The sequence below is a fragment of the Plecotus auritus genome, assembly GCF_963455305.1.
Source record: "Plecotus auritus genome assembly, chromosome: 5".
NCBI classification, from domain to species: Eukaryota; Metazoa; Chordata; class Mammalia; order Chiroptera; family Vespertilionidae; genus Plecotus; species Plecotus auritus.
In genome coordinates this window covers 103151424-103175730 of record NC_137776.1, presented here as the reverse complement: position 1 = coordinate 103175730, position 24307 = coordinate 103151424, and the positions used below count along the sequence as shown (strand labels likewise).

The 24307-nt window shown below is 46.0% G+C and overlaps 1 protein-coding gene across 5 annotated transcripts in view; it reads right to left on the bottom strand.

Moving 5' to 3' along the window:
• TUBGCP5 (tubulin gamma complex component 5) overlaps positions 1-24307 on the bottom strand; it is an 87575-nt gene that overhangs the window by 36557 nt on the left and 26711 nt on the right. For 4 of the 5 annotated variants that reach the window (XR_013960684.1, XM_080670035.1, XM_080670036.1 and 1 more), the window contains exons 4-10: positions 17275-17371; positions 16849-16928; positions 16350-16485; positions 7598-7715; positions 4908-4997; positions 3859-3952; positions 3101-3347 (exon numbers count right to left, since the gene is read on the bottom strand). Coding sequence is in view for 4 of the 5 variants with exons in the window: in XM_080670035.1 (XP_080526161.1) it covers positions 3101-3347; positions 3859-3952; positions 4908-4997; positions 7598-7715; positions 16350-16485; positions 16849-16928; positions 17275-17371 (862 nt within the window). In the remaining variant the exon portion in view is untranslated. The remainder of the gene's footprint in view (positions 1-3100; positions 3348-3858; positions 3953-4907; positions 4998-7597; positions 7716-16349; positions 16486-16848; positions 16929-17274; positions 17372-24307) is intronic. The other variant, XM_080670037.1, reaches the window with a different exon arrangement.

Genomic DNA, 24307 nt, shown 5'->3' with positions numbered 1-24307 from the left:
GCAAATGGTCATCACACCCTCATGCCCTTGTGCTAGAACTGCTCAGACACTTAACACTGGGGAGAGAGGATTGGGGACCAGCCATGCACAAATGAGCTGGGGAGAGCAGAATGGGGACCAGCCAGGCACTAATGAGCTTGCGAGAGAGGAATAGGGACCAGCCAGCCTGCAACCCGGGAGAGGAACAAGCAGCCCATCCCGCGGTCTCGGGCACCTGTGGCTGCGGCCCGGGCTGGGTGAAGCAGGCCCGGGTCCTGGGTGCCTGTAGCTGGCCAGAGGGAGGGAAGCCTGGGTCCCAGGTGTGGGGTGAGGCAGAGGTGGTTAGGGGCAATCAGGTCATCAGGGGAGCAGTTAGGGGTGATCAGGCTGGTAGGGGTGATCAGTCAGGCAGGCAGAGGTGGTTAGGGGCGATCAGGCAGGCAGGCAGGCAGGCAAGCAGTTAGAAGTCAGAGGTCCCAGATTGCAAGAGGCAGTTGGACATACCCCGAGGGGTCCTGGATTGGAGAGGGTGCAGGCCGGGCTGAGGGACCCTCCCCCCATGCATGAATTTCATGCACCGGGCCTCTAGTTTTACATAAATGTTAAAGGCAAGCTTTAAAAAATACCCATTGCATTTTGAAGTTACTGATTACATGTTCTTACAAGCTAATATCTTTTTCAAGTATGATACTTTGTAAAACACTGTGTAATATGAAAACACGAGAATTCCCGTCATCCGTCTGCAATGCGTTAAGAACTTATGCTATAGATAACTTGCTGCACACGCGCACTGTGAATTACACGTAAGAAGTTATCACTGTAGCAGTTGGCAATAGCAAAAGATCAGAAACAACCTAAATGCCCACTAAAAGGGGCCTTGGCTAGTAGCTCAGTTGGTTAAAGCATTGTCCAACATTGTGGTTCGATCTCTAGTCAGGGCATATACAAGAAGCAACCAACAAATGCATGGATGGGTGGATCAACAAATCAATGTTTCTCTCTCTTTCCCTTCCCCTCCCTCTCTCTCAAATCAATATATTAAAAAAAATAAAAATGAGGAGGCTCTTTATATACTTACTAGAGGCCCAGTGCATGGATTCATGCACAGGTGGGGTCTCTCGGCCTGGCCTGTGGGGATTGGGCCGAAATCAGCTAACATCCCCCGAGGGGTCCCGGATTGCCAGAGGGCAGTTCTCAGGTGATGCACCCTGGAATCGGGCTCTCTCCTCTCTGGTTCCGAGTGCGTCACCTGAGAACTGTAGCTGCCAAGTCACTGCAGCTCGGCAGCTCCTGCATTGAGCGTCTGCCTTCTGGTGGTCAGTGCACATCATAGCTATTGGTTGAATGGTTGGCCTGTCGCTTAGGCTTTTATATATATACTAGAGGCCCGGTGCACGAAATTCGTGAACGGGGAGGGTGTGTGTCCCCCTCAGCCCAGCCTGTACCCTGTCCAATCTGGGACCCCTTGAGGGATGTCCGACTACCTGTTTAGGACTGATCCCGGTAGGATCAGGCCTAAACGGGCAGTCGGACATCCCTTTCACAATCCCGGACTGCTGGCTCCCAACTGCTTACCTGCCTGCCTTCCTGATTGCCCTAACCACTTCAGCCTGTCAGCCTGATCACCCCCTAACCACTCCCCTGCCAGCCTGATTTCCCCTAACTGCCCTGCCCTGCAGACCTGGTCAACCCTAACTACCCTCCCCTGCAGGCCTAGTCACCCCTAACTGCCCTCCCCTGCAGGCCTGGGTCCCTCGCAACTGCCCTTCCCTGCAGGCCTGGTCGCCCCCAACCTCCCTCCTCTGCAGGCCTGGTCACCCCTAACTGCCCTCCCCTGCAGGCTTGATCGGCTCCTCCTTTGCAGGCCTGGTCCCTCCCAACTGCCCTCCCCTGCTGGCCATCTTGTGTCCACATGGGGGCAGGATCTTTGACCACATAGTGGCAGCCATCTTGTGTGTTGGAGTGATGGTCAATTTGCATATTACTCTTCTATTAGATAGGATAGAGGCCTGGTGCACAGGTGGGGGCCGGCTGGTTTGCCCTGCAGGGTGTCCTGGATCAGGGTGGGGGTTCCCTTGGGGTGTGGGGTGGCCTGGGTGAGGGGCCTGGGGTGGTTTGCAGGCCAGCCACGCCCCCGGCCACGTAAGCGGAGGCCCTGGGATCTGGGATTTATTTATCTTCTATAATTGAAACTTTGTAGCCTTGAGCAGAGCCAAGCCTCCTGCTTGCTCCGTGGCCGCAGTCATTTTTGTTGGGATTTATTTATCTTCTATAATTGAAACTTTGCAGCCTTAAATGAAGGCCTGGGCCGGCCAGGGTGTGCGGAAAGCTTGGCTTCCTCCATTGCTGGGGAAACCCAAGCCTCCTGCTCGCCCTGTGGCCGCAACCATCTTGGTTGGGTTAATTTGCATACTCGCTCCTGATTGGCTGGTGGGCGTGGCTTGTGGGTGTAGCAGAGGTATGGTCAATTTGCATATTACTCTTTTATTAGATAGGATAGATAAGGTAGCAATCTTTTTAAAAAAATATATATATTTTTTATTTCAGAGAGAGGAAGGGAGGGGGAGAAAGATAGAAACATCAATGATGAGAGAGAATCATCGACTGGCTTCCTCCTGCACTCTCCTTAATGGGGATCAAGCCCACAACCTGGGCATGTGCCCTGACTGGAAATCGAACCGTGACCTCCTGGTTCATAGGTCGATGCTCAACCACTGAGCCACACTGGCTGGGCATAAGGTAGCAACCCTAAAAATTTAAATAAGAAATGATTGGAAGGGGGCAGTTAATAGACGTCTAGGTATGCACATACGAACAGGCATGGACTGCATGTGTCTAAGTTCTCTCAGGGAGGGTGCACCAGACACTGATCACTTGGCTGCCTCTGGGGAGAGGAACTGAGTACTCATCTGGACAATTGGAGCAGGAGGAAAAATTTTCAGTCTTTCGTTACTGTTTGTATTTTTAAAGATATGAACAGCTTAAATATAAATTTAAAATAATTAAAAAAATGAATGTACTCATAACAATTATTTATTTGCCATGTAATTTTCAAACTTTATCTCAATTAACAACTTAAATGGCATTCAGTTGTGTGTCAAAGGGAAGAACATTTAAATACCGTTATTGATGATACACTTCTCAATTTCTGTAAGTTCTTCTTTGAAAGTAATAAAGTATTTGTATAGGGCCCACATGAAAGCCTGGTAAGTTCGAAAGGGAGCTTCTGTCAGCTTCTTAAGAATGGATCCATTCCCAGGAAGCATGCGCTCGGAGCTGTGCCCCATGACTTCATCAATGAACTCCTGGAGTCGGAACACAACCTGGCCATACGCTGCTATCTGCTCCAGCACTGACCGCAAACAGCTCTGTGGTTAGATGAAATGAGAATTAAAAACTGCAATTATTAAAGTCAGTCTCTGTAAGCACTCAAATTCATATCCCCCTCACTGTAAAATATTTCTTTCATGACTGTTTTGAACAGTATGCTTAGGAGATGACAAACTAATAAAGCAAATATTTAGATTCAAAGGATACTGTGAGCATTAATTTCTACAAAATATAGAATTATGGCTTCTACTTTTTAAAAACACATTTCTGGTAAATGCACTACAGGCAACAACAACAAAATTACAGTATACAGCTTTCCCAATACACAATGACAAATAAAAAAGAGAAAACACAAATTAAAACTAAATGTAATATCACAAACAATACTAAAGAATTCTCTAAGCACTGTTAAGATGCACTTAATTTTGCCTTTTAGATCTTAAATATATTTAGTAGTTTTAATAATGAAAAATGTTCTAAAGTTATATAAAGATGATCTATATAAATCCTATCATTTAACTGTAACTATAACAAATACAAATCACTTACATGTGTCAAATGGGTCACTATTATATTGTTTCTCACAGTTACCTTCCCATCTATCAACTGAAATATAAAGAGCTTTTTGACCCCTGAAAGTAACCTGAAATGAAATAAAAAAATGAGTGTATTTTAGTCTAGAAAAATATTCACTCCTGCAGGGTGGGGGAACCTTCCTTCAGCCAGGGGCCATTTGGATATTTATAACATAATTTGCAGCCATACATAATTATCACCTTAAACATTAGCCTGTTCTATTTGGTCAAACATTTAATTAGCTCTCCCTTAATGCCTAGGTAGGGCCAGACCGAATGATTTCTCAGGCCTTATATGGCCTGCAGACAGCCGTTTCCCAGCCCTGCACTACAGTAATAATAAGAAAATTTAACAAAAGACTCAGAATTGGGTAGGGGAGGCAGAGGTCAGATAACTGGAAAACAGAAGACATCAATCTTTTAATCTGATTACCTTATCACTGAAGATAATCTCAATACTGTCTTAGAGAGAAGTTCAAAACAGTGTTATCAAAGCCTTTCCTCCCAGAGGAGAGAGTCTCACACTCCTCCTGCTTTGAGAAGGCCAGCATCCCCCTTTCTGCAGAGGGAGCAGAACTGGAGATCTCTGCAGCGACTGTGCTACCTGCTGAGCTTTCATCTCGTTTGGTGTGACACCATCTGATTTCTCGGATTCCTGGTGTGCAGGTCTGAGGCACACTCGAGCTTTCACTGATACACTCTGTCTGTTACAAGCAGCAAACTAGGAACCTTGCTTTGAACTCAGATATTAGAAAAGTGATAGCTTAACCTAATTAAATCAGATAGTAAGCTATTCAAAATAAAAAAGAAGTAAATACATCAAAACCGTCATCTCCATGGTTGAAAATGCAGTGTGGGCTTCCTGAGTTCAGGTGCCCACTGGGGACTCTTTAGAATTCATACCTAACGGCCTGTTTCTAGGTCACAGATGAAAAAACCCGGAACACTTTTCTTTAAAAATGCAACATTTTGCTTCTCACTAATAAAGTCTTCTAGACTATTAACTGGGTGAATAGGACTCACCATAGTGTTTCCCGAATAACCTGTGTCTCAGTAACAAAAACTCTGTCATCTGGAACATATAACGGGTCACTGCTGTACAAGTGCTGGTCCCTATTAGAAAGCAAACAGCAAATGTCAATGAAAATGTTTCTCATTTAGTAAAATTACCTCTCAAAGTATATATGCAATTTAGTGGTAATTTAACCAGTGATCAATAAACAAGTAAAGACATTACAAGCTGTAAATGCCCTCCCATATTAATTTTCACAAATCAACTAAAATACTCCTGAAGAAGTACTTTCAGAGCAATCCTAATTGTTATGTTTATTGCTGATTCAAGCAAATATTTAAAGTATGTATCGTTTGTGGGTTTCTTTTGGTCAAAATGGCAATAGTACTTTTATTAACTTCAAAGTTTTTAAAAAAAATTATTTTCCAAAAGACAGGCTAACAAAGCCTAAACTTTTTATTTCACCAGCCAGCACGATGCTGCAATTCCTCCAGGGAACAGAGGAAGCAGAGGTCAGCCTCAGGCTATTTACTGATAGGACATTTCTCTGCTAGTCTGTTACATAGGCACTAGCCAAGCTTCTTCTTTTTGAATTGATTATTTATTCATAAATCAATCAATCAATCAATCAATCTATCTATCTATTTATTTTGAGGACATGCTTAGAGAGAGGAAGGGGGGAGAGAGGGACAGAGGGAGAGAGGAAGAGAGAGAGAGAGAGAGAGGAAGAGAGAGAGAGAGAGAGAGAGAGACATCAATTGTCTGCCTCTTGTGTGCATACTGACTAGAGATTGAGCCCACAACCTGGGCACATGTGCCTTGACTGGAAATGAAACCTGCGACCTTTAAGTGCGTGGGATGACGCTCAACCAACTGAGCCATACCAGCCAGGGCTGGCCAAACTTCTTATTCAGCCAGAGAATGGATTTCTGTCTCAGTGAATGGCAAGAAGATGCACAAACCTGTGGTGAGAGTGTCCTGGGTCCTCCTCAGAGTAAGCTGGGCTGGATATTTGTGAATGGAGGTGTTGCACATGATCAAAGTGAATTAAGCTCTATCAAAAACTCTCTCTCTTAGTGGTATGTGAGCTGCTTCTAGAATCCAGAAAGGCCCACACCCACAGCTTTTCCCACACATGGCCAGCTCCTCATGCACAGCTACATGGGAAGCACAAAACCCTTTGTGAACTCTTTTTTGAAGGAGGAACTTGGGAAAGTTGTGCAATGGATTTTTTATTTCTCACCAGCAAAAACTATGTATCTACACATACACTTAGACACACATACATGTCTATTTTCAAGAAAATTTTCTTGCCTATGACCACAGAATCTCAGAATGCAGCCACCCCCAGGCTGAGACATTCTACCAGGGGTGGGCAAACTTTTTGACTCGAGGGCCACAATGGGTTCTTAAACTGGACCAGAGGGCCGGAACAAAAGCATGGATGGAGTGTTTGTGTGAACTAATATAAATTCAAAGTAAAGGAGCGGAGGGGAGAGCAAGAGAACCGGATAGAACAGCCGGATCCGGCCCACGGGCCGTAGTTTGCCCACGGCTGGTAGACACTGCACAGAACTGGCGCAGCAACACATGTAAGACTTCTGTGCTGTCTCACAAACAGAGAAGGCAGGGGAAAAGGGTGGCTACTCAAGGGGGATTGGCTTTTTGTCTGAAATCCAATCTAATTGGCCACACTGTTAGGTCCAGGTTCTGCCCAACCCCCTGTGGCAAGAGGGAGTGACTGAGTGGGGACAAGAAGCATTTCTCACAAAGTCTCTGTGGGCGCAGCTTCTCAAAGCCCCGCAAAAACCTGGTGCAGCATAGCAAGGGGCAGTGCTGACAGGCCCGGAAGGGAGCACTGTGTCAGCAGAACATCAGCCCAGGTAGCTGAGGGTACAACACAGCCCCACTCCTATCACCAAATAAAAAGACTTCACTCTGCTGAGGGTGCCAGCCAGTGAGGCAGGAAGGTAGCCAGAGGCAGTACAGCTCCTCTGTGATGCTGGCTCGGGACAGGGGATATCCAGAGCAAAATCCTACTGTCCTCACGGCATGGAAGAAATACAAAGTCCTCTGGGAGAGGCAGCAACACAGATGATATGCCCAGAGTGAGCTGGGTATGAATTCAGTGCTATCTGCTGAGTGAGGTGCCAAGCCTTGTTATAGAAGTCTTCGCCACCCCTGACAACGTGTGTGCCAGAGCTAGGACAGGCACAGGAGCACTATGCCATTGTGCGCATGCTCGCAGAACTTGTTGACAGTGAGTGTCTCCTTCTCATCCAGCTCCCACAATTCAACAGCATCTGACTGGAAGCCACTAGAATACCTCTGTCCCCTCCCAGGTGAGGTCAGTCACTGGCCTCTGAGTGCACTGCAGTGGAGCAGAAGCCTTCACTAGGGCAGCACAAGGGCCTTGAAAAGCCAGAGGGAGCCAGCTCAGCTGCAGCCACTCAGGCTGGGGCCTCGGGCAGGAGTGCCTCATCTGACCGCTACCACGCAGACTCCAACGGCCACTCGGTACAGGTGGGTGTGTTAGGGAGAAGGTTCCAGGGGACGTGAGGGAAGGTGTGGTTCCTTCTGCATTTTTACTGTGCCAATTCCAACCTAGACCCAAACTGGATATCAATAGAGATTTAACTCTGGCAGTCCATAACCAAAATTTCTTCTATTAACACATTAAAGGAAAAACCGAGCTTCTTACCAGACAGCAGCTAAATTGGAGTGCAAATGCAAACTATGAGGAAACCTCGAGGACTGAGCTGTCCAGTATTGATAGACCACATGCTGCTCCAGCCAGCTTCGGGCATCTGGCTCATCCACTAAAGGAAATGTAATATATTTAAGTTATGAGTTAACAAAACAACAACAACACTTGATCAACTTTGCCACAATATCTGAACTTACGAGTCCCTTCAAATATTCAACAGAAAGAGGCTCTTTAAAATAACAGCTACCACCCTGGCTGTCGAGATTGCAGGCTCGATTCCCAGTCAAAGCACATACCTAGGCTGTGGGTTCAATCCCAACAGACAAGGTGCGTACGGGAGGCAACGGATCAATGTATCTCTCTCACATTGATGTTTCTCCTTCTCTCTCTCTCTCTCTCTCTCTCTCTCTCTCTCTCTCTCTCTCTCTCGCTACCTCTCTCCCTCCCTCTTCCCCCCCCCCCCCACAATCAATAAGACATATCCTCAGGCGACAAAAAAATAGCAGCTACCTTTGTATATATAATTATTTAAAACCATATATATTAAAACATAGTTAACCCAAGTTCAGGTCAAGATGGCGGAGTAGGTAAACACTGTGCTTAACGTCCTCCCACAACCACATCAAAATTACAACTAAACGTAACAGAACAGCCATCATTGAGAACCGCCTGACATCTAGAGGAACAGAAGTCCTAAGAAAGAAGAAGTCACATCAAGACTGGCAAGAGCAGCAGAGACATGAAACCCACATGTGGCAGCTGAAAATCATGGGATATCTCAGAGGCAGAGGCCCACCCTGAGGTCAAGGAGTCCCAGCCCCCCACCAGGCTCCCCAGCCCAGGGTTCCAGCGCCAGGAAGAGGAGACCTCACAATGTCTGGCTATGAAAACCAGCGGGGATTCTGTCCATCCAAGTGAGACGGGAGCCTGCTAGAATCCAAGTCACCCACTTAAAGAACCTATGCATAGACTCACTTGCCAAGATACAGAAGCACCCTAAGTTGTCCAATGATAGACAGGAGAGAGGAGAGAGAAAGATACTGAAAACATATTTGAAGAAATAATGACAGAAAACTTCCGCTATCTGGTAAAAAGAAAGACTTACAAGTCCAGGAAGTGCAGAAAATCCCAAATAAGAGGAACCCAAAAGAGGCCCACACCAAGACACATCATAATGAAAATGCCAAATGTTAAAGACAAAGAGAGAAGCAGTGAGTTACCTACAAGGGAGCACCCATACGACTGTCAGCTGATTTCTCAACAGAAACTATGCAGGCCAGAAGGAGTGGCAAGAAATATTCAAAGTGATGAATAACAAGGACCTACAACCAAGATTACTCTACCCAGCAAAGCTCTCATTTAGATTGAAGGCCAGATGAAGAGTTTCACAGACAAGAAAAAGCTAAAGGAGACCATTACCACCAAACCAGTATTCCATGAAATGTTGAAGGGTATTGAAGAAAGAAGGAGAGAGAAAAAAGGAGAAAAAGAAAAATATGAACAATAAGATGACAATAAATACATATCTATCAACAATTGAATCTAAAAATCAAAATACACAAACAAGGAATCTAATTAAAACAAATAAACTGATGAATAAAATAGAAGCAACATATAATAGAATGACAAATGTCAGAGGGAAGAAGTGAGGAGAGTTGGGGAGAGATTAATCAAAGATCATATATGTATACTAGAAGTCCGGTGCATGAAATTCGTGCATGGGGGGGGGGGTGTCGCTCAGCCCAGCCTGCACCCTCTCCAATCTGAGACCCCTGGAGGGAGGGGGGCAGTTAGGGGCAATCGGGCCTAAATGGGCAGTCGGACATCCCTCTCACAATCCAGGACTGCTGGCTCCCAACCGCTCGCCTGCCTGCCTGCCTGCCTGATCACCCCCTAACCACTCCCCTGCCAGCCTGATCAACGCCTAACTGCTCTCCTGCTGGCCCGATTGCCCCTAACTGCCCTCCCCAGCTGGCTTGGTCACCCCTAACTTCCCTCCCTTGCCACCCTGGTTGCCCCTAACTGCCCTCCCTGCAGGCCTGGCCCCCCAAACTGCCTACCCCTGCAGACCTGGTCACCCCTAACTGCCCTCCCATGCAGGCCTGGTCGCCCCCAACTGCCATCCCCTGCAGGCCTGGTCACCCCTAACTGTCCTCCCTGCAGGCCTGGCCCCCCAAACTGCCTACCCCTGCATACCTGGTCACCCCTAACTGCCCTCCCATGCAGGCCTGGTCGCCCCCAACTGCCATCCCCTGCAGGCCTGGTCACCCCTAACTGCCTTCCCCCGCCGGCATGGTCGCCCCTAATTGTCCTCCCCTGCAGGCCTGGTTGCTCCCAACTGCCCTCCCCTGCTGGCCCGGTCACCCGTAACTGCCCTCCCTTGCCACCCTGGTTGCCCCTAACTGCCCTCCCTGCAGGCCTGGTCCCCCCCAACTGCCTTCCCCTACAGGCCTGGTCACCCCCAACTGCCCTCCCCTGCAGGCCTGGTCCCCCCCAACTGCCCTTTCCTGTTGGCCCCGTCACCCAGCCCTAACTGCCCTCCCCTGCTGGCCTGATCGCCCACAACTGCCCTCCCTTGCCGGCCATCTTGTGTCCACATGGGGGCGGCCATCTTGTGCATTGGAGTGACGGTCAATTTGCATATTACCTCTTTATTAGATAGGACTAGAGGCCCGGTGCACAAAATTCATGCACTTGGGGTGGGGGCTCTAAGTCCAGATTGCAAGAGGGCACTGGTGCACGATTGGGGCCGGGGAGGGATGCAGGAGGTTGGCCCAGGGCATGTCTGGCCCATCTTGTTTAGTCCTGATCGGCTGGACCCCAGCAGCAAGCTAACCTACAGGTTGGAGCGACTGCCCCTGGTGGTCAGTGCATGTCATAGTGAATAGTCAACTATCTACCCCCTGGTGGTCATCATAGCAAGCATGTCATAGTGAGTGGTTGAGTGACTTTAGCATATCATTAGCATATTATGCTTTAATTGGGTGAACGGATGACGGGACACTTAGCATATTAGGCTTTTATTATATATGATATGCATTACCTATTGACACAGACAAAAAGGGTGATGAAGGCTTGGGACAGGGTGGGAACCAGGTGGAGTGGGGCAATGGGGGAAAAAAGGGAGACACCTGTAATACTCTCAACAATAAAGATTTAAAAAAACCGTATGGGGGGATCTCTGTACAAGTTATATACATGTCTAACCACTGTACTATATACCTGAAAAACAACATTTTGAACAGCTAACCCAACCCAATAATGTAGTAAAAACAAACAGCATGATCAAGGAATTGTAGCTCAGGAATTCAAGGATGATTCACTATCAAAAAATCTATCAATGCAATAGTAAAGTAAAAGAGAAAAATTATAGGATTATCTCTCAAATAAAGAATAGCATTTGATAGAGTTCAATATCTACTCATGATTAAAGACGGCTAGAAAAACAGAAATAGAAGGAAACTGTCTCAATTTGATAAAGGTCCCATACCCAGAACCTATAACCCAAGCCCATTACACTTCATGAAGGAATTTCAGGTGCAACCCTCTTAAGGATGAAACCCACCAACTTCCACTGCCCTTGCTTCCTCTGCAGACTAAAGGGCTGGCCAGAAAAAAGACACTGTTACATATCTTTTTTTTTTTTTAATGTTTTTATTGATTTGAGAAAGAGAGGAAGGGAGGAGGGAGAGATAGAAACAACAAAGAGAGAGAATCACTGATCAGCCGTCTCCTGCACACCCCCTACTGGGGATTGAGCTCGCAACTCAAGCATGTGTCCTGCCCAGGAATCAAACCAGCGACCTCTTGGTTCATGGGTGAATGCTCAACCACTGAGCGACATCAGCTGGGCTGTTAACATGTCTTGAAGACATAAGAACCAGCAGAAGGAGATACAATTGTCAATATTTGCAGGCGGTATGCACCGGTGGGGTCACTCAGCCTGGCTTGCTCCCTCTCTCAATCCAGGACCCCTCGGAAGATGTAGTACTGGGTGTGGGCACCGTGCTGCTCCCACTCATCGCGGCTCTGCTGCGCCTGCTGTTACCACTGCCGCTTGGTAGCACGCTAATGCGGAGGCGGGAGAGGCTCATGCCACTGCAGCTGTGCTTTGCCAGCTGTGAGCCGAGCATCTGGCGCCTTTCAGTCAGCTGAGCGGCGCTCCTGCATTGAGAGTCTGGCCCCTGGTGGTCAGTGTGCATCATAGTGACCGGTCATTCAGTTGCTTAGGCTTTTATTTATATACTAGAGGCCCGGTGCACGAAATTCGTGCACTGGAGGGGGGTGTTCCTTAGCCCAGCACCTCTCCAATCTGGGACCCCTCAGGGGATGTCCGACTGCCGGTTTAGGCCTGATTCCTGTGGGATAGGGCCTAAACTGGCAGTCGGACATCCCTCTCACAATCGGGACTGCTAGCTCCCAACTGCCTGCCTGATTGCCCCTAAATGCTTCTGCCTGCCAGCCTGATCACCCCCTGACCACTCCCCTTCCAGCCTGATCAACGCGTAACTGCCCTCCCCTGCCTGCCCGGTGTCCCCCAACTGCTCTCCCCTGCCGGCCTGGTACCCCCCAACTGCCCTCCCTTCCCTGCCAGCCCGGTTGCCCCCGACTGCCCTCCCTTGCGGGCCTGGTCCCCGCCCAATTGTCCTCCCCTGCTGGCCTGGTTGCTCCTAACTGCCCTCCCCTGCCAGCCATCTTGTGGCAGCCATCTTGTGACCACATGGGGGCGGCCATCTTGTGACCACATGGGGGCAGCCATCTTGTGACCACATGGGGCGGCCATTTTGTGCGAGGGCGTGATGGTCAATTTGCATATTACCTCTTTATTATATAGGATTAGAGGCCCGGTGCATGAAATTCGTGCAGGGGTACTGTCCCTAGGCCTAGCCTGTGATTAGGGCCATCTTCCCCAGTTGCCGGCAGCCGGCCCTGCCCCCCACTGCCACCCAACCAGGTTCCCAGTTTGCTATTAGGCGATTGGAGCCTGATGGCCAGGGGAGGAGGGATCGAGAGGTCGGCCGGTCCCTCCTGCTTGTGGTCCTGCCCCACTACGGGTCGCCCTCTGTGTGTGGGGTGACCAGCAGGGCGGGGGCTTTTTCCTGGTGCTTCCCACATCCCCCGCCACCCACCCCCAGGTCCCCGTTTGCCATCAGGAGATGGGAGCCAGCCAGCCAGGGAAAGGGACTGAGAGATGGTCAGTGTACCTCATAGTGACTGGTCGAGCGGTCGTTCTGCCATTATGGTCACTGGGCTTTTACTATATAGGACTAGAGGCCCAGCATCGTGCACATGTAGGGTCACGTAGGCCTAGCTGCTATCAGGGCCATTTCTGCCGCCCCACGACATCTTGCACATTCCGTGGATGCTGTTGGCGCCCCACAATGCTCAGCAGACTCTGCCGGCGCCCCGTGATGCTCCACTGATGCTGCTGGCGCCCGGCGATGCTCCGTGGATGCTGCTGGCACCCCACAATGCTCCGTCAACGCTGGCGACACTCCACAGATGCTGCCGGCGCCCAAGGGGTGGGGGTAGGTTCCAAGAGGTGCTCCATGAACCTCATGGTGACTGGTCGTTTGGTCATTTCGGTCGTGACGCCTCTGGCCTTTTATTATTATGACAGATGAGAGTCCAGCAATGTTGGATATAAGAACAATTTACAAAACCCAATAGTGTGCCCTGACCGGTTTGGCTCAGTGGATAGAGCGTTGGCCTGCAGACTGAAGGGTCCCAGGTTTGATTCCAGTCAAGGGCATGTACCTTGGTTGCGGGCACATCCCCAGTGGGGGTGTGGGAGGCAGCTAATTGATGTTTCTCTCTCATCGATGTTTCTAACTCTCTATCCCTCTCCCTTCCTCTCTGTAAAAAATCAATAAAATATATTTAAAAAACAAACAAACACACAAAAAAAGCAACAATGTTCTACACCGCAAAAAAGATGCCCCTCACAACAAAAACTGGTAACATTTGTAGAAATTAACAGATAAAGATTTTTATAAAGAAAATTTCCAAACTAGTAAGACATTAAAAAATTAAAAGAAATGTAGATATTTTCTAAGTAAAGATGTCAAATCTTCCCTAAGTAAACCTATAAATTCAATACAATCCCAATAAAAATTCCAACTAGATTTAAAAAATGAAACTTATTATACTTCTTCTAAAATGTCTACAGAAGAATAAAAGTCAAGAGAAAGCGAAGCCAATTTTGGTGAAGAGTAAAGGAGGCTAGGGGAAACTTGTCTTCTATGTGTTGAGACATATTACCAAACCATATAACTAAAATCATTTGTTCCTCAGCAACTCAAATTAAAGGATGAGAAGGGAATGTTCACAAATAAATACACATATCCTATATAATAAAGAGGTAGTATGCAAATTGACCATCACGCCCTCGCACTAGATGGCCGCTCCTAGGTGGTCAAAGATGGCCGCCATGGGAGGGTAGTTGTGGGGCGACTGAGCCTGCAGGGGAGGGCAGTTGGGGGGGACTGGGCTTGCAGGGGAGGGCAGTTGGGGGCAATCGGGTCAGCAGGGGAGCAGTTAGGCGTCGATCAGGCTGGCAGGGGAGTGGTTAGGGGGTGATCAGGCAGGCAGGCAAGTGAGCGGTTGGGAGCCAGCAGTCCCAGATTGTGAGAGGGCAGTCAGACATCCCCCGAGGGGTCCCATATTGGAGAGGGTGCAGGCTGGGCTGAGGGACAGTCCCCCAGTGCACGAATTTCCTGCACTGGGCCTCTAGTTGATATATGATAATGGTAGAACCACAGAGCAATGTGGAAAGGATGGACTACTGACTAGATGCTTTGGGGAAAACTGGCATGAAGAAAAATCAGCTGGACTCTTTAACCTCACTTCATAGGTAACAGTGGGCCTGGCAGTCACTAGAGACCTAAATCTAACCTACAAAAGAAGCAAACAGAGGGAGAATACAGAGAAAAATATCAAGACGAAAATACTAATCACACCACAAAAAAGTCACAGGTTTGAAACCAATATAGTATTTTAAAAAATGACATTATTTGGCCCTAACCGGTTTGGCTCAGTGGATAGAGCGTTGGCCTGTGGATTCAAAGGTCCCAGGTTCGATTCTGGTCAAGGGCATGTACCTTGGTTGCAGGCATATCCCCAGTAGGGGGTGTGCAGGAGGCAGCTGATCGATGTTTCTCTCTCATCAATGTTTCTAACTCTCTATCCCTCTCCCTTCCTCTCTGTAAAAAATCAATAAAATATATTAAAAAAAAAAGACATTATTTGAAGGATACCATGCAAAATGTTAATATCAGGTGACTAAGAAAAGATCATTGTAATGTCTAAAACTTAAGAATTAATATCTAGACATCCAAAAAGGTCTGAAGAGTCAGGTTGGGCAGATAGGACATGATATTCAAAAAAACAAGCAAAGGAGTTAATAATATTGTAATAACTATGTATAGTGCCAGGTGGGTACTAGAAATATCAGAGGGGACCACTTTGTAAAGTATATGATTGTCTAACTGGTATGCTGTACACCTGAAACTAATATAAAATAATACTGAAAGTAAACTGTAATTGAAAAAGAAAAACAAGCAAAAGATGTCATAGAAGGGGCTATACTGAGGGGCCTTAGGAATCACAAACACTCATCTTGTATCCTCACACAAATGCAAATGAAAATAGACTCCAAACAGAGGAGAGAATCTTATAAAGTAGGACCAGGTCCATATGGGTGGGGTACTAGGCAGAGGAGGCCAGGCAGCTCAGGACACCACTAACAAAAATGTGGGGGTACAAAGCACAGCATCCCCCAGAGTTGTTGGGAGCAACAGAAGAAATGTTCACAGAGTGATATGGGCAGATTTCACCCAGAGTTCAATGCAAAGAGGAACAAAGTTTACACACAGTATCACAGCTGTATATAGTTTAAAATCAGAACCCACCCACCAACATAATGTACTTTATAAGAAGTTAACATATGCAAGAACACACATACCCACTCCATCAGAACAGGTGCCTATAACTGGGGGACAAGGTGAGAATGAAAGACCCAAAGAGAAGAAATATGCAGAGGGCCCTGAACACACCAGTGATGGCGTGCTCTGAGCTCTTTAATCTGTGCTCTGCCCTGAACGTCCCAATCAAGAATTAGAAAGGGAAGAAAAGAGAAAATCATTAGGAAGCTAAAATCAGCTTTAACTCCATTATGTCCATTGGGCAAGGTTCAAGTACAGCGCACAGGGCCTGGGCACAGACCCCAGCCTCTGGGGCTTGTGTCTCAGCAGTGCAGCCATGGGAAAACCACTGTAACCAGGCTCCTGCTTCCTTATCTACAAAATGAGAAGTAGGATTTGATGACCTAATCTATAAGGTTGTTTCCAGCTCTTTCTAGATTCTATGAGTTCATAGTTCTTCAGTGAACACTAAAAAGCAGACACCCAAATTGAAAATTAAATGGTATAAATATTTTCCTTTTAGTCACCAACTTTAGCAAAGGCAATCCTTCTCCAATAAAAAACAAACTAAAAATATTCAGGACCAACACAATTCTCAGAACTATAAGAAAAGAACAAAATTGCAGTCTAAATCCCCTTTCAACATTAATTCTATAGCGCTACTTCTTAGACAATTATAGATCTAATGATGAAAAGATTTGTTTTATAAGGATGGCAGAGCTTGCCAATATTTTAAATGACATGGGTATGAGTCTCAAAGCTGGTCTTTCCTCCTAGAGAATTCTTCCATTAGAGAAAGATGCCAATATCCAAGGACACAATACCTTTCCAGCTGACACATGGCCCCGGCTTTCTGTTGTGATCTTGTTCCTCTAATGGTGTCCTATCCACCTGAATCCCAGAGTCCTCTCTGCTCCAGGGCTGTGGATCATCTTCATCCTCGCTTTCTTCAGACCAATTCTGATGAAGAAAGGAAAAACACCTATCCTTAGAAGGTGTAACAACGGAAGCTACTTATATTAAAAGATTAGGAAAATTTCAGAGGAAAAGCAGCAACTATATCAAATGAAACTTTTTCTAAATGTCTTGAATGGATGGAATTATTTTGGTGGCAAAAATCCTAAGTCACAGTTCTTTAAAGGATACTTTGCATTCAATTTCCTAGTACTAATGATTTGATATAAAATCTTAATGAATCACCCATAATAAACTACTCTAGTTCACTGAAGAGTGAAGTTGCTGCAGGACAGAAGGACCCATAAAAGTCATATATATCACTTGGAAGGGATTTGTATTTTCAATAGGAAAACTATTGACACTTACCGGTGTGTCTATATTCGGACTAAGGTCAATTTCTTCACCTTCCATCAAGTATTTCCCCCAGTCAAAATCATCTTTCTTTTCTAAAATGTAACAGAAGAATCTCATCAGTTTTATCAAATATGTGTGGGGAAAAAATCCACCCCAAACCTATAGGGAAAAAGTCTATCAAAACTCAAAATAAAATGCACTTGGAAATTTTTCTAATACATTTAAATTTCTTTTATCAAAAGTAATTTTTCTCTTCATATAATTGAGATTAGTTAAACTTACAAAGTCAGAATTTATATTTTAAATGAAAATTTGCAATTGTAATTATATACAATACAACAGAAATATTTTAGTCTCAGATTTTTACAAAGTGTATAAAAACCAATTAAGCATTAAAAATAATTTCTTTGTTATATATTAGAGTATCTGATAACGTACCCACTTCTTTATCTCTTGGTATTTCCACGTAATTGCTGTTTGAAGGAGAGTCAGAAAGACAAAGGAGAAGTGACAGTATGGAATAATGCACATCCGTCTTTAAAACAAAAAACAAAAAAAAAAAAAGAAAGAAGAGTATGAGCCACCGAGGTTGATAAGAGCTTTTAAAATTAGTTTGAGTAAAGAAAAGATAATCCCATGACTGTTATGTACTCGATTTTTTTCTAGTTTGAGAAAACATGAATTATCCTATATAATAAAAGCGTAATATGCAAATTGTCCCCTCAACTGGGAGTTCTGCTGGGAGTTCAACCGCTTGCTATGGTGTACACTGACCACCAGGGGCGGCGCAGAACATGGTGGGTGTTGGCGACACGGCACTGGCAGCGGGCAGCAGTGGAGGCGCTGCAGGCCCCGATGGGCCCTGACAAGAGCAGGACCAGGGCAGGATGGTGGAGTAGGTGAGTAGCACCAGGCCAAGGCAGGTGCGAGCCATTGGTCACCGGGCGGGGGCCGATTGCTTCGCTGCCACCACCACTAGTCACCCTGCGAATGGATCAGTGGGGTGATCGGGCCCCTGGAGGCGGTGACCAGCCAAGGCAGTGGGGGATAGAGCCGCTGCCCTGCTCCCTCAGCATCTGGGAGCTGGGCGGCACTGGGGTGATTGGTGGGGTGAACAGGTCCCGCAGGTGGCGACCAGTGGCAGTGGTGGGGGGTGGGGCTGCCGCCAGGCTCCTTCAGTGCCTGGGAAACAGGCAGTGGCATGATTGGCAGGGCGATCGGGCCCCTGCAGGCAGCAACCAACCGGGGTGGCAGGGGATGGGGCCACCACCTTGCTCCCAGGTGCTGAGGGAGAAATGGCAAGTTGCAATTTTAAAATATTTCTTCTAATTATTTTCCTTTCAGTGTGCACGAATCAGTGCACCAGGCCACTAGTTACCTAAATAAAACCTAACCTCTAAACTATCCTTTGAAATTTTATTTTTCAATTACAGTTTACATTCAATATTATTTTGTATTAGTTTCAGGTATAAAGTGATTCCCTCCAATATTTCAATTACCCATTTGGCACCATACATAGTTATCACAACATTATTGACTATATTCTCTATGCCATACTTTATATCCCTGACTATTCTGTAACTGCCAATTTGCACTTCTTAATCCCTTCACCTTTTTCACCTGGTCCTTTAAACCCCATCTCCTCTGGCAACCACCAGTCTCTTCTCTGTATCTATGAGCTTGTTTCTGTTTTGTTTATTTTGTCCTTTAGACTCCACGTACAAGTGGAATAAGATGGCATTTGTCTTTCTCTGCCTGACTTATTTCACTCAGCATAACACCCTTTAGGTCCATCCATGAGGTTGTGAATGGTAAGAGTTCATGCTTTCAGTGGCCAAGGACTAGTCCATCATTATGTACCACTCTATTTTTTATACTTCAAATGTGCATACATAAGGAACCTGTCAAAAATGCATTACCTAAATCATAATGAGGAATCATCAGACACACCTAAATTGGGAGACAAGTTACCAAATAATTGGCCTGTGCAGGTCAAGAAAAAGAAAGGCGTCTATTCCAGATTAGACACAATTGCTGAATCTAAGCAAGAGAATATAGGAGTTCCTTTTACCATTCTTTAACTTTTCTTTATATTTCTTTAAAACTTAAATTATATTTAAAAGTTATATTAAAAAAGTTATCAAAATAAAAACACTCCAAATTTGCTAAAAGTCAAAAGTATACATGGAAAGGAGAGGTGGGTTAAATTCAAGGAAGGTATGGAAAGGTCTAATACCTATAGAATAGGGACCAACTCTCCCTATTCTGTAGTCTAGAGCACCTTCTGTGCATCTCCATTGTGTTAATCACCCTATATAATAAAAGCCTAATATGCAAATCGACCAAACGACAGAACGACCGGTCACTATAATGTGCACTGACCAACAGGGGGCAGATGCTCAATGCAGGAGCTGACCCCAGCTCACAGGCCCCAGGCCAGCCAAGGCAGGTGCCAGCAGGGGGTTGGTAAGAGCTTTTAAAATTAGCTGATTGCCCCACAGATCGGCCCTGATCACTGGCCAGGCGTAGGCTCCCTACCCGTGCATGAATTTCATGCACCAGGCCTCTAGTAATCATAATAATTAAATAACTATTTGGTGGTACCATGTCTTTTTTACTCTGTATTTCCACCACTTAGTATGATGCTAGAGATAGAATACAAACTTGGTAAACTTTCCTGGAAACATAAAGCTCACTAATAAGGTTGCAAGGGCTTCCTTTTTATTGGTAATTTCTCATCTGCTTAAAAATGTGTGAGATTCCTTCACAAAGAATTTTTATTCCCCAGAGAAAAGTCATCTAAAATGGAAATACAGTTGACCCTTGAACAATGCAGGGATTCGAGATGCTGACAATGCACACAATGAAAAATGTACATACGCAGATTCCCAACTGCCAGCTGACCCTTGAATGACTTGGGTTTGAACGGCGTGGCTCAATTGAAGTGGGTCACTGCATATAACTGGACCCATGCAAGTTAAACCCACATTGTTCAAGGGTCAACTGCACTTGAAGAAAATAACTCTCACTATATGAATCTATTATTTATTAACAATTACTGTCAGATTGGATTTGGGGTGTGTGTGTAGAGGGTTTTGTGCACCTGAAAGAGGTGAAACTTACCAGTGAAAGAGGAAAGATGTGTAAAGTATGGCATAATGGAGGGAGGTTGTCTTAAAACCCTGTCCCCAAAAACTAATTATAAAGCTGCACAAAATTGCCAAGACAACCATTTCATTGCTCTGCTTCAAGCACAGGAAGTGTTAATCCATAAAAATGACCTTGTGACCACTCAGAAACTCCATTTCTTAAACATGACCCATTCTCTTTTCTGTCTCGTCCACTCCCTCTTAGGACATCAGAGTCTGGTCAACATCAAACTGTCTTAAAAACAAGCCTCAGGTCTGTGGACCTCAGAAACAGTTTCCATCAAGGTAAAGATAACACCGTAACTTCAGTTGTATTTCAGTCCCAGACCCATGAAACCCTGAATAACCCCACGGGCCACATCTTCAAGAAACCAGACAGAACAATGCCATGGTTGTATCAGGACATGATACAAGAATCAACTACTTCCTCCTCTGGTCCCAACCAATCAGCAGAGTGCATGATCCCAACTCTGTTAGCCACCATACCATGATTAATGATTGTCCCCCATATAACCCATTCCCTGGAAGCCATCAAGGAACCAGGTCTTTGAGCATTGCTTACCTATGACTCTGGGCTTGGCACCATTTCCTAAACTAATAACCCTCTCTTTCTTGGATGCAAACTGCTGATCACGTTTGATTGGGTCACTGAGTCTGATAACAACCTCAGGTAAGAATAGTGTGAGTTTGTGGCACATCTGCCTGGGGCCATCTCCCCACCTCCCTCCAGCTCCATCAGAGTGGCAGTTCAACCAGGACTGGGCAGGCAGTGAAAACAAGCAGCCTTGTTGCTGTTCTCCAAGGAGGTTCACTTGAACCTGAGAGCTGTCCGTTCAAATGGCAACTGCAGTGGCAAGTGAGCAGGGGAGCCAGCTACTGCCGGCCCATGTGGAGCAAGTAGTGGGCCAGTAGGACAGCTGAGGGTTCACCAAGCAGCTCCTGGTGGCCAGACAGCCAAAGGGGGATTGCTAAGCTCTCCACATGTCTGGGATTGACTAGAGGCTGTGATATGCACAGCAGGCCGAGTGGACCCACGCCACTCATACATTGTTGGCCAAGGGAGTGGAGTCCATGCACAGAGGAGATGAGAACCAACAAAGTACAAGCCAGGACAGTCTTGAGAATGGCCTTAAGTATGCATGTACTTCTCAGTCCACACACAAATAAAGCAGATGAATACCCAAAATCATTTGATGTAATTTACCATATGTCATGGACTGAATGTCAAATTCACATGTTAAAACTTGAACCTCCAATTGGATGGTATTTGGAGATGGGGTCTTTGGGAAGTAATTAGATCATGAGGTTGGAGCCCTGGTCCGATGGGATAAAAAGAGATACCAGAGCCCTGGCCAGTGTGGCTCAGTAGTAAGTCCATGCACCAAAGGGTCACAGGTTCGATTCCTGTTCAAGGGCACATGCCTGGGTTGCAGGTTTGATCCTCGGACCCTGTCAGGGTACGTGCAGGAGGCAATCAATCAAAAAACTTAGATGATTTTTTCTCTCTCTCTCCTCTCCTTCCCTCCCTTCCATTCTTTCTAAAACTCAATGGGAAAAATATCCTCAGGTGAGAATTAACAGCAACAACAAAAGGAGATACCAAAGAGCTCTCTCGGCCATGTCAGGACTTGGAGAGAAGGTGGCCTTTTACCAGTCAGGTGGGGTCCTCACCAGCAACCAAACTAGCCAGCACACTGACCTTAGACCTTCTAGCCTCCTCAACTTGAGAAAGGAAATTTCTGTTTTTAAGTCTGTGGTATTTTGTTATGGCAGCTCCAGCTGAACAAGACATCACATTAATAGAATACAAGGCAAAAAAACATTATCATCTCAAAGATGCAGAAAGATATCTGACAAAAACCCAACACTTAACTCTCAACACACTGGGAATAAAAGGGAACATGCACAACCCGCTGAAGGGCATTCAGTGGAAACCTACAACTAACATCATAATTAACGCCAGAACTGAAGCTTTCCCTCTAAGGCTGGTAACAAGGCACAGATGTGCACTCTGGCTTTTGTTCAGCATTTTTTCAAAGTTTCTAGCAAGTACAGTAAGCTGAAAAACAAAAACTACTCTACACCAGAAAGGAAGGAGTGTCTTTAATCAGAGATGACATGGTCCCGATTATAGAAAACTAGTGGCCTGGTGCACGAATTCATGCACACTGAAAGGAAATTAATTAGAAGAAATATTTTAATATCACTATTCACCCTTTCTCTATAATAGAAGTATCAACCAAATTCATGATCGACAATGACAGATGACAATGACACACACGTGCGATTGTTGCCAGCAAGAGCTTTATATGTATCGCGCACTTGCGAATCAATTTAGTCTTTTATACGTATAGAATGAACTTGCTTAATTAGAACTGCTTTCTGATGTAACTTTTCCAGCCCAGTGAAGCACCCCAACTTCTCTTTCAGGTAATTGTCCACAACACAGCAGTAAAAATCAACATGAAACAGATTATTATTGTAGATCATGCAGGGAGAACAAAGGGTAAAATATTTAACTGCAGCAGTGTTTGACTATATTCTGCACAGTGACAAAAAACCTGAATTCATTTTCTAGGTCCACCATTTCTTACTTCTTTTCAGCCGAGTCAAGTTTCTAAGCTTTCTAAATCTCCGTTTTCCAGCTAATGAAAAGAAAATAGGATTCCACCGAATCTCCTATCTACCTACTCCAGGACTTTTGTGAGGATCAAATGAGATGAGGCATGGGAAAACACTTCACTGATATTGGTTAAAGTGTAAATGTTTCCACCTGGCTATAAAGCAAGTCTTGTTCCTGGGATGAAGAAACTGCAAGGAGGCTAGTCGCTAGGGAGAGGAAGCCGGGCGTTGCTATGTGATGTCATTACCTGGACAGACACTTAGCACATTAGCCTTTCATATGTATGTATGTATGTGTATATATATATATAGACTAGGGGCCCAGTGCATGAATTTGTGCACCTTGAAAGGAACTGTGGGCTGTGAGGTTGCAGTAGGCACAGGGGCAAGTATTGGCTCATCATCTGTGCCCCTGCCCAGCCCCTCCCGCCTCGGCCCTCAGTTCTGTCTGCTGGCAGCCCTGCTCCCACAGCTGCTCCCACGCACTGATGGTGCTGTCCTGCTTGGACCCATTGACATCACGGAGCAATTGGGGCTGGCGCCCGCAGCGGGTGCAAGTGGTGGCTACTGCCCTAATTGCCCCTCAGGAGCAGGGGAAAGTGGAGAAGCCCTCAGGGGCGATCAGGGCCAGCAGCCGCCGCTTGCACTTGCTGATGGTGCCAAGTAATCGGGACTGGCACCAGGCACCAGCAGTGGGTGCGAGAGGCGGCTCTGGCGCCAGCTGCGAGTGGGGCCGGCGCTGGCAGTGGGTGCTAGCAGTAGCTCCAATGCCGGCAGCGGGTGTGAGTGGGCCCGGCGCCAGCAGCAGGTGCGAGTACCAGGTGGGGCCACGGTGTGCGGGAGCAAAGAATTTTCAGTAACCACCAGAGGCTTGCCCCAATGACAGTGACTGGCGTCCCGCCTTGGTCTGGTGCCCCTGCTCACCTGTTCCACTATCCCGCCGTGGCCAAGGCCTGCTACTTACCACACACGCCCCCTGGTGGTCATAGCACATCAGAGCGACCAGTTGTTTGGTTGTTCTGCCATTCGGTCTATTTGCATATTAGCCTTTTATTATATAGGATACTAAGCAATCCAGAAGAAAATTGCAAGAATAAAGCTGTTATCAAGGCTAAGTATATAAAAATAAATATTTTTTATATGCTAGCAATAAGGAATCTGCGAATGAAATTAAGAAGACAATTCCCTTGCCCTAACCGGTGTGGCTCAGTGGATAGAGTGTTGGCCTGCGGACTAAAGGGTCCCAAGTTCGATTCCGGTCAAGGGCCTGTACCTTGGTTGCGGGCACATCCCCAGTGGGGAGTGTGCAAGAGGCAGCTGGTCAATGTTTCTCTCTCATCGATGTTTCTAACTCTCTATCCCTCTACCTTCCTCTCTGTAAAAAATTAATAAAATACATTAAGAAATAAAAAGAAGACAATTCCCTTCATAATAGCACCAAACAGAATAAAATATTTAGGAATAAACATAAAAGAAATGCAAGATACATACCTGGAAAAATAAAATTGCTAAGCACAATTAAAGATGATCTATCACATTAAAAGGAGGGAGTCACATCCATGGATTAGACTTAATATTGACAAGATTGTGTATTAGTTTCCCTGGGTTGCCACAACAAAATACCACAAACTTAAAATAAATTTTAATGGCTTGAAATACATTTACTCTCTCACATATGGGAGTCTGAAGTCCAAGATCAA